Source organism: Bubalus kerabau, chromosome 6 (genome assembly GCF_029407905.1).
Source record: "Bubalus kerabau isolate K-KA32 ecotype Philippines breed swamp buffalo chromosome 6, PCC_UOA_SB_1v2, whole genome shotgun sequence".
Taxonomy (NCBI): Eukaryota; Metazoa; Chordata; class Mammalia; order Artiodactyla; family Bovidae; genus Bubalus; species Bubalus kerabau.
Window position 1 is genome coordinate 2,296,756 of NC_073629.1, and position 10,932 is coordinate 2,307,687.

General features: G+C 44.8%; 2 protein-coding genes across 3 annotated transcripts in view; both read right to left on the reverse strand.

The window, feature by feature from the left end:
• The window catches only part of STYXL2 (serine/threonine/tyrosine interacting like 2), a 53,167-nt gene extending 46,803 nt beyond the window's left edge, over positions 1 to 6,364 (reverse strand). Inside the window, exons 1-2 of the mRNA XM_055587183.1 lie at positions 6,212 to 6,364; positions 5,419 to 5,544 (exon numbers count right to left, since the gene is read on the reverse strand). Of these exons, the coding sequence (XP_055443158.1) occupies positions 5,419 to 5,528 (110 nt within the window). The 5' untranslated portion in view covers positions 5,529 to 5,544; positions 6,212 to 6,364. The remainder of the gene's footprint in view (positions 1 to 5,418; positions 5,545 to 6,211) is intronic.
• POU2F1 (POU class 2 homeobox 1) overlaps positions 1 to 10,676 on the reverse strand; it is a 399,485-nt gene extending 388,809 nt beyond the window's left edge. For both annotated transcript variants that reach the window (XM_055587185.1, XM_055587184.1), the window contains exon 1: positions 10,673 to 10,676. The gene's annotated coding sequence lies outside the window, so the exon portion shown is untranslated. The remainder of the gene's footprint in view (positions 1 to 10,672) is intronic.
• Positions 10,677 to 10,932: the final 256 nt, after the last annotated feature.

A 10,932-nucleotide genomic window follows, 5' to 3' on the forward strand; every position in this document is an offset into this window, starting at 1 on the left:
AAAGTGACAGGCACTTAATAAAACACCTAGGTCAGTATTTTAAAATATTCACCAGACTTTATTTATCTAGCCTACTATTAATTAGACAGTTCTTCATGTTGCTCAAACATTCTATATTCTTAATGACTGTTAGCTGCTAAAGCATTCTAGTATTAGTACTTCTCTTCTGGTGCACATATATACTTACTTCTGTTAAGTATGTATCAGGAATGAGCCTGCTGGGCCATAGGACAAGCATGTGTTTAGATACTGCTGCTGCTGCTAAGTCGCTTCAGTCATGGCCGACTCTGTGCGAGCCCATAGATGGCAGCCCACCAGGCTCCCCTGTCCCCGGGATTCTCCAGGCAAGAACACTGGAGTGGGTTGCCATTTCTTTCTCCAATGCATGAAAGTGAAAAGTGAAAGTGAAATCGCTCAGTCCTGTCTGACTCTTAGTGAACCCATGGACTGCAGCCTACCAGGCTCCTCCGTCCATGGGATTCTCCAGGCAAGAGTACTGGAGTGGGGTGCCATTGCCTTCTCCTGTTTAGATACTAGGAAACAATTTTCCAAAGGGTTGTACTAATTTACCCTCTTACCAGCAATGAACAGGAGCATCTTGTTTGCTTCACATCCTCATTAATATTTGCTATTGTCAGTGTTTAATTTTAGGCAGTCTGGTGAGTATCGTACTATTGAACTGTGGTTGTAATTTGAATGTCTGTCATCCATATATTTCAATATATCCCATCCCACTTGCTCCTTGTAAGTGTCACCTTGATGCCTCTCCAGGGGGGTGGTGGAGTTTATGTTGTCTCCTTTTGAATATTTGTTTCATGTGACTTTCTTTCTGAGGCTAGATCAGGAAAATCAATGAACTTCCATGCTATTCTCTTAGATACTAACTCTTGAAATTTCTACTGTGTATTTTGTCTTTAATGATTTCTAGCTTAACTCTGCAATGATTAGAGAACATGTTTTATATGATTTCAAGCATTAAAAACTTATTGATATACATATGACCCAATGCATGTATGAACTTTTTGGTTAAAAATTCCATGTGCACATGATAAGAATCTATCTCTTGCAATTGTTGGGTATATATTCTATAAATGCAAATTAGGTTAATTTTATTTATTGTTTTATTTACATTTCTTATATTTTTGATTTTTTTTTGCCTCATTCTATCAGTTGCTGAGATTGTGTGTTTTAAAATGTACATTTGACTAAGATTGTGAATTTTACTTTTTCTTCAGTTCTGTTAATTCTTTGCTTTACATATTTTGAGGTTACTTTATCAGATCCTAGAAATTTTAATAATTTAAATGAATATAATATATAGCAATTTTGATTATTCTGAAACTTTAAGGTTTTCTTTGTTTGCTATCAATAAATCACTTCACTGGCTTGCTTCTAGCCAGTGTTGGCAATTACAGCAGTGGGTACTTTCTGAAGAAGGCCACGATGTATCCCATCCCACTTGTTCTCCCTACAACGTGACCCTAATACACCTTCAATGGAATGGTAGAGTCTGTGTTGCCTCCTCTGAACTTTGGTGGTCCTCTCTGTGACTTCTGAGGGTAGATCATGAAAATCAATGCACTTTTGTCCTATTGTCTTGGAATTCAGCTCCCAGGCTCTGAGAAAGCCCACAGTGACCCACTTGGACAGATCATATGAAAAGACCATGTTAGGTATTCAGGCCAATTGCCTAACTGAGGTCTTGACCTCAAGCGCCAAACGTGTGATAATGCCTCTCTGACACCAGCTCCCAGCTCTTGAGTCACTGCAGGCTAAAATTTATCCCCAGTTTCCAAGTCTTTTTAGCTGAGGGCCCAGACATCCTGAAACAAACAAGCCACACTACTGTGCCTATCCAGATTCCAAATAATGAACATAATAAAATGGCTATTTTATGACACTAAGTTTTGGAGTTATGAACAATAGTAACCAGAACAGTGTAGTATAAGTTTTCTATCTTTTGTTCACCTTTGTACATCTTTATTTTTGAGTGTCTCTCTTGTAAAAAGTATGTAGGCTTGTGAAAAAATTGAGTCTGCCAATTTTTGTTTTTTAATTGAAGTATTTAGTCTGCTGTGCTGTGCTTAGTCACTTAGTTGTGTCTGACTCTTTGCAACCCCATGGACTGCAGCCCGCCAGGCTCCTCTTTCCATGGGGATTCTCCAGGCAAGAATACTGGGGTGGGTTGCCATGCCTTACTCCAGGGGATCTTCCCACCTCAGGGGTCAAACCCAGGTCTCCTGCATTGCATGCTGATTCTTTACCATCTGAGCCACCAGGGAAGCCCAAGAATACTGGAGTGGGTAGCCTATCCCTTCTCCGGGGGATCTTCCTGACCCAGGAATCAAATGGGGGTCTCCTGCATTGCAGGCGGATTCTTTACCAGCTGAGCTAACAGTGAAGTTGATGTATTTTAGCTTATATATGTTTAAATAACTACTTATATATTTGGGTTTAAATCTTCCATCCTACTATTTTCTTACTATCAATTATGCTTTTCCTGTATTCTTTTTTCTCTTACCTTCTTTTGGATTGATTACATTTTATTATTGCATCCTTATACATTCTAAATAACTTTGATCCTGAACTTCCTACTCAAATTTAAAGTTTCAGATAATCTCTCAAGATATCTGTCATTAAGCTGAGAGAGTGAGGCACGTACACCAGGAATCAGAGAAATAAATTAGGATTGAAAATTATATCTGAGAAAGAACTATGGGTGTGATTTCTGGCACATGGAGTTGTCCGGTTTCTGTAAATCAGAAACCAATTAAACTTTTGAAGGGATAACATTTTCTAAGAAGTCATGACTCTTAAAAGGCCTTTGGGTGGTATAAGCCTTAAAACAGCCCTTGGACCTCCAAGTTTCCATAAGCAGGACAAGTCTGCAAAAGTTACGCAGCGCTCAAGGAAGAGACCCTCTTCAGCTTCATTTCAGATGTGGCTGTGGAGGATAACAGACAAGGAAAAAGGCCCAGGGGATGGAGCTAGAAGCCGCAGAGAACAATAGGCCAAGAATGCCACCCTGAGAGCCACATCAAGGTCACACCTAGGAGATCTCTCCACTTCTGGGGCAAAGCCACACTCACACTCAACAGGGTCATTATTTGTAAGGGCTGATGGCTGCTGTGTCCCCTACTCCTCCTTTCATTAGATGGAAGGCTTTTTTTTTTTTTTTTTTGGTAGGGCCGGGGGCTGTTATCCTGGTCAGACCATGAGGAGCTGCATTCAGCCCCGAAGTGGACAGGGCATACTTTCCAGAGAACCCAGCCTTTGAACTTTGCAGCAATTGGTAAATGGGATTTCAGGCTGTTTCCCTGGGAAGGCAGTAAGTGTGGTCTAAGAGTGTGAAAAAGGAGACATGAATATTAACTGCCTCGAGAGACTACAGTGACTGAGCCTGCTGTGTGTTAACAAGCCTACTTCTTTTTCCTGGGTTCATGGACCGTTCCCTTACAAGAAAGCGTGGCACTGCTGAGTTCTAGCCAATGGAATCTGGTCACACAGAGTCAGACACGACTGAAGCAACTTGGCATGCATGCATGCATTGGAGAAGGAAATTGCAACCCACTCCAGTGTTCTTGCCTGGAGAATCCCAGGGACAGAGGGGCCTAGTGGGCTGCTATCTATGGGGTCGCACAGAGTGGGACAGGACTAAAGCGACTTAGCAGCAACAGCAGTGCTTAGTCGCTCAGTTGTGTCCGACTCTGTGCGACCCCATGGACTGCAGCCCACCAGCCTCCTCTGTCCATGGGGATTTGCCAGGCAAGAATACTGGAGTAGGTTGCCATGCCTTTCTCCAGGGGATCTTCCCAACTCAGGGATTGAACCCAGGTCTCCAGCATTGCAGGCAGATTCTTTACCAGCTGAGCCACCACAGAAGCCCAGGAATACTGGAGTAGATAGCCTATCCCTTCTCCAGGGGATCTTCCCTACCCAGGAATCAAACCAGGTCTCCTGCATTGCAGGCTAATCCTTTACCTGCTGAGCTACAGGGAAGCCAGTATGATTGGAAGCAAAAGGGCCATTTTCAGGCCTGGCACATAAAACCCTCCTGAGAGATTCTCCATATTGTCTCAAGACTGATGAACACAGTCACTTTAGAAGTCAGGGCTTACGGTGGAGGATCTACAAGACAAAAGTAGCCTCAGTTCCTGAATCACTGCTCAGGTACCTGTTCTGAAACAGACCTGAGTAAAAAAAAAACGTCCATTTGCTATAACAGTGGTCATTACTCCAACTACTACACGAAGCCATCACTTACCCTAACCACACATAAAATTACCTATGCTTTGTCTGGTGGCATAGAGAGGGGAGGACAGTATTTTAAATCTCTCGATCCTGACAGTTTTTCTAAGTGGGAACATAAGCCTGAACTTTAAGGGAAAATCCCTGAAGCTCCATCTGGCCAATGTGGTCTGGCCCACTATGGTGACGAGCACCTACATTTGCTCCCATCTCACTCCAAAGGGGAAGCCTGTTGAGCCCCAAGAAGCCGGAACCAACAAGACCCCAAGAGGCCCGAGGAAAAGGAAAGTCATGCAGCATCAGAGATGCTCTGATGTGAATTTACCTTGAAATATTCTAAGTCTTTTCTTCCCTTTTTCTAGATAAGGAGACATAGGCTCAAAAATTAAAGTGATTCTTCACTTAAAATTTGGTGACAGAGTTAAGATTAGAAGTCAGGTCCCCTACTATTATTTGTAGCAAAAGAAAAAAGAAAAGGCATACACATGACTGCTTTAGCAAGCAATTAAGTATTTCTTTGTTGCTTTATGGTTTTTCTTAAAATTTGTATGCAAATTTTTCATTCTACATCATCATATATCCTCAATGATTTTATATAAAAGAAGCTTTAAAATTAATTGTCACAAAATAAAGAAAACCCTCCAGGAAGCACACTTCCCAGTGGAAAGACACAGCCTGATCACAGATACAAAATTACCTTAGTGCTAGAATTTGATGTCTTAAGGGTGTCTTCTTGTCTTGATGCCTTCTCTTATCTATGATCTACGGTCTATCATCCCCATTCCAGCCTTATTTCCCTCCTAGAGAAAAAAGCACGATCATCCAGGGACACCTGCCAAATTTCTACTCACCCTTTGAGATTCAAGTCCAGCATCATCTCCTCTAGGAAGCCTCCTATGAACCTTCCAAGCCCAGGTGATCCTTTCCTTCCCCACATCAACTAGACCCTAAGCATGCTAATTCTAGCGCTTACCATGCTGTGTTGCAATGTATCTGCAAGTTTTTTCTTCCATAAACTATAACACATAAAAAATTTGCAAACACTGTTTGCTGAATGAATGAACTTAAGGCTGTGGCTGTAGGCTCCCTGGGGTCCACTCGTCATCACGCTCCCTAGCACACTTCCATTATGGCTGGAGGAAGGCCCGCACTCAGCAAGTGTACACTTACTGGCTGGGGGAGGGGCTCCGGAGGTACCGGGCCTGTACAGCCCTCACGTTGGCTTCATCCTCTTCACTCGGGACTACCTGCTCCTCTTCTGGGTCCCCACTGGTTGCCATGACAGCCCGTCAGTCTCTGTAGGTTTAGCATGAATAAGGCAGTTAGAAAACCTAGTTCTGGAGGTTGTGTGGGGGTGAGGGGTGTGTTGGTGATGTCACCTCAATGGAACTAGGGATGGGAAAGTCACCACATGTTAATCGCCTGGTGGGAAAACAACTCATGAGGAAAACCCAGTCAGACTTGATTCAGCTACTGTTATCAGGACACCAAAATGCACACTCGGCTGGCCATGTAAACACTCCACCCAGTCCACCTTGGAGTCATGAAATTTAAGAAGTGATACCTTGGCTTCTTCCACAGGTGCCAGCAAGAAAGCAGTGAGGGGAGTCCGAAGTTTGCCTTAACTATAGCTTATGCTGAACATATTTGTATTCCCCAGACCAGAGAGGTCCTTCTCTGAACCTTCTCTCTGAACTTTCTCTGAACACACACTCTCTCTCTCCCACTCTCACACACACACCTTTTGTCTCTACTGGGAAGGTACCTTCTTCAGCGACTCTAACCAAGGCCACAGGAGCCACTGCCTTTGACTCAGGAGCCATCCCACAGCTTATTAAAGAACATGAGACCCCCCCAGGAGCTGGTCCCAGACGAGGCCGGGCCCTGACACTCAGGGAAGAGCTGTTGCCCTTTTGGTTGTAAGTCCTGGGCTCACAGGACAAAGTGAAGGGAGAACACTCACCGCTGATCTGCCTGTATCTCCACACCAAGAGGGCAGCCACCCAGAGGCTGAGGGGCCCAGACAAAATGGCCAGAGACTCCGACCAGTGAGAGGGACCTCCCTCCTCTCTCCAGTCTTCTTCTCTGAGGGGCAGGACAGCTGTTCACAGGAAACCTTAGCTGCCTGCTAAATTTAGCCTCTGGCCCCTCAGCCTGGCAGATCTCTGAGAGGAAGGCACGCAGGCTCAGGACTCAGACCCAAACGTGGGCCCCACTTAACTCTTTCCCTCCTGGCTGCTTCTTTGGAAACTGACCTTGAGCCGCAGAATTGGGAGAAGTCACGCTTCACAGAGCAGCCTCAAGAACAGGTTTACTTTGGGCTCTCTCTCCATGCCTCCCTGCCTGGGGCTGCCTATGCAGAGTGCTTCCAGAAGATAATCTAAAGCCAAGGATCTAGAAGAATGAAGTAAACTGTACTTTAACCCTCTGTCAGCAGATATATAGAATGGGGAGGATCCTCTGATAGATGTTGGGAGAGTACCATGGTGAGACAAAGGGGCACTAACTGCCTGTGGCCAGGACTCCATTTCTTTTCAGAAATATGACTCTGGATAGTGAACTGGGCAGTCGTGCACCCCCTCCACAACCCCGTCCCACACTCAGCCCATATCATCCCTGGGTGATATAAACGCCCCTTGAGCTTCATGAACTTCAAATGAGTTCATAATCCATCCTACTCCACTACACCAACTCCCACCAACATTACAATCAAAACAAAGCCCAGTAACCCAATAGTTCATTCCCACACCCTGTACATTCTGTAATGACCCCTATCCCTTTGTCCATCCATCTGCCCATTTGTCTGCTGCTGCTGCTGCTACTAAGTCACTTCAGTCGTGTCTGACTCTGTGCGACCCCATAGACGGCAGCCCACCAGGCTCCCCTGCCCCTGGGATTCTCCAGGCAAGAACACTGGAGTGGGTTGCCATTTCCTTCTCCAATGCATGAAAGTGAAAAGTGAAAAGTGAAATTGAAGTCGCTCGGTCGGTCGTGTCCGACTCTTAGCAACGCCCATTTGTCTACCCATTCACAAATATGTACTGATATCCACTATGCATCGGGCTCTGATGTGACCAAAGTAAGACACTTAAATGGTGTTTCCTCCCAGCTAGGCTGAATAATGCCTGGGGCATAGTATCATTAACAATTGGCCAAACAAATGAATGACCTCATAGTTTATTAGGAGGGATGAGACACAGACCAAAAATAGCTCAAGCGCAAGGCAGAATGTAGTTTGCTAGTATCCTAAGAGAGATCCAGAGTGCTGTGTGAGTTCAAAGGAGGGAGAGAGCCCTTCTGACTGAAGAAGTCAGGAATGGCTTCACGAAAGAACAGATAATACATGAACCGGGCTTTAAAGCACATATCGCATCACAAGCAGATATGGTGAGGGGAGGATTTCCAGAGGGGACGACATGGAAAAGGTTTTAGGGTAGCAAAAATTAATTTCACATAGTGATGAGAGCTTTGAAGAAAGAAAACAAGGTTGAGTACAGAGACTTGGCAAAGCTGGGATGGGAGCATCTTTGGATAGAGTGGTTCAGGAAGGCATCTCTGGAGAAGCACATGGCATCACCACTGACCAGTTGCCAAACCACTGTCCTGGGCATCAAAATAGGGGCTCGGTGAGTGGCTGCTGAAGAATGGAAGAAGGACCACAACTGAGTACCCATGGGGGTTCAATGTACCTCCAGACTTCAAGGCTCCATGAAGATGAAAAATGGTATGAGAGAGAGGTGAGATGAAGGAGGGAGGGATGGAGAGTGGGGTGGGAATCAGGCAGGGAGCTGAAGAGGGCCATCAGGTGGACAGACCGCCAGCATAAGGAAGCAGACGGTGGAGGGGAGGGGAGAGAGAGAAAAGGGAGAGCGAATATACCAAAAAGTGGCTGCAGATAAAGACGGGACCACTCAGGAGGAGAGGATGGCAGAGGGCCTCTGTTTTCTTTATAACCTTAGTCACCATCCCGAACTCACAGGCGGTGACATCAGGATCACTAGCAGAGTGGACTGAAAATCAGAAGACTACTTGCTGGCTATATGACCATAGATAACCCATTTAACTTCTTTGAGACATAGATACCTATCTGTAACATAGAAAATCAAAGTACTAATTTTCCCACTGCGTTCTGACCACCCAGTCCAAGGTGGGTCCTTCCACGGCCACAGTTTCATTACCTATGTCTTTTTCTAAGTCATGCTCCCCATAGTACTGGTGATCTTTAAGTGGGGTGACCAACCATCTCAGTTTCCCTAAGATAGAGACATTCCTAGGACGTAGGGCCTTCTGTTTTAACAGTGGGGCAGCTCCAAGCAAACTGGATGAATTGGTCATGGTATTTCTGGCTGTCTTGTTTGATTGTATACTATTTTCCTCCTCAGTCAGATTAGCAGTTCTTTGGGATAGAGACTTCTGGTCTTCCTCATGACTGTGTCTCTAGCATGATGTGGGGTGGGGGGAAATGACAAGGAAGGGAAGCAGAGGAACAGATCATAATATGTCTTGCAGTGTTTCGGCAATTGTGGCCAACACCCTTCTTTTATTGACTTTGAAACCCTTCCTCTGAGATAGTTTCCCTTTATATTACAGGTGGCAACTTCCTATCTCATATAGGTAAACCTGCATTATAGTGAGAAGCCCAGGACTTTGCTCACCTGCTAAATGGAGAGAAGGCAGGAGAAGGAACTGACGAGCTGAAGGAGGTTCCTCTTGGGGCCTTAGGTGGAGTGGGTGGAGCTGGAGTCTAGTCCCACAGGTGAGCTCACCTGTCAGTCCAGCTGCGGGGTGGGACATGGGGGCCAAGCCGGGCAGAGGTAGAGGAAGGGAGGACTGACCGAAGGCTGGGCTGGGCCGGGCCAGAGGCCACTGTAGCTTTAACCAGTCAGCCCAGACTGATTCAAGACAGGAGCCCACCAGTGCCAGGCTGGACGTGGGGCAGAGAGGAAGCCAGACTATGGAGGGGAAGATACAGCCTGTGCTGTGGGGGCTTTGTGCAGGTGAGTGGTGTCCAGGGGTGGGCAAGATAGGGGCTGAATGCTGAGGGTCTCCCAGACACCCCCAGGGAGGGCCTCAAATGACACAGTGTATTCCCTCTGGGCAGAATGACATGTTGAGTTGTTGAAAAAGCAGGTTCCAGGCCAGAATCAGAATTATTTAATTCTCATATTAGTCGGACACGACTGAAGCTACTTAGCAGCAGCAGCAGCAGCAGTAGCAGCATATTAGTAAATAAAATTTGAGCCCATTTCTGGAATGAAGAATTCATAAGAGTCTCAAAACTATATTTTCTGATTCCAAGTCAAATCATCAGATCAAATATATTAATAAAATCTGAAAATTAGGACAAAATATTTAAAATCAGGGTTTTTAAACCCCAGAAAGGCCAGAATATGTGGATCCAGGATTTGTGTTCACTACCTGAGATTTTGGAGGAGGAAATGGCAACCCACTCCAGGAATCTTGCCTGGGAAATCCCATGGGTAGAGGAACCTGGCAGGCTACAGCCCATGGGGTTGCAAGAGTCGGACACAACTTTCCAACTAAACCACCAATACGTGAGATTTTAGCCATTGCCTTAAAACCAGAGAAAGAGGCACTGGTGAAAGTGGTAACATCTGTATCACATATATGGAAACTGAGGCAGAGAGACACTACTACTCACCCAATATAATTTACAGAGCGAGAGAAGACTAAGCAAAAACAAAGAGAAAAACAACCAATTAGAAAGGCTCTTTCCAAAGGTCAAAGCTCTTTAGCTCTCTTTGTACTCTGGTCGTTGAAAACGCAGAACATGGGGAAACTCCACATAATAAAAAACAGACATTCATTAATATAATGGTAGACTCCAAATCAGGTGCTAAATAGCAAAGTCACTGTGTGGGGATCCATGGAGGGTCTATGGGTTAGGACGGAGGTCTTGGCATTAGACTCCTGGGAACTGACAGAAAGTAGAATGAGCAAGGAATTTGAGAGATAAGGGTTGGGGGAATTTTAGGAGTTGACCGTGCTGAGAATCTCATCAGCTTGCGATTTATTTATTTATTTTAAAATTTGGCCATATTTTAAAACTAAAAATATTATTTTTCTTTGAATGAAAGATTCTTTAAATTCTGTAGTGTTTACAATTGTCAAATATTTCACATACATGATTTTATATAATCCCACAATAACCCTTTCTTCTCCTACTCCTATCTTGCCCCTTCTCTCTTCCCTCTCCCCACTGGTAACCACTAGTTTGTTCTTTATATCCATGAATCTGCTTTTGTTTTTTCATTTTATTCATCTGTTTGCGGCATTTTTTAGATTCCACATGTGATATCAGACAGTGTTTGTCTTTCTCTGTATTAGCTTGCAATTTAGAAATTATTGTGGGCTTCAGGGATCTAGCAAGACTACGGTGTGTTGTTGAATCCAAGTTCATGTGCCCCATGTACAATGAGGCTAAATAAACTGAAATACTGGAGTGTGAAAGAGAAAGTTTTACCGCAAGGGCCATAATAGGAGAAGGGGTGGCTCATGCTCAGAAGACCTAAAGTCCCCATGAGTTTCAAGAAAGTAGTTTTAAAGGCCAGGTGAGGAAGGAGAGTCACAGGATGTGTGATCAGCTTGTGCACAATTTTCTGTTTGGCTGGTGGTGAGGTAACAGAGTGGTGTCACAGGGGTTGACATCCCTCTCAGGCTCCA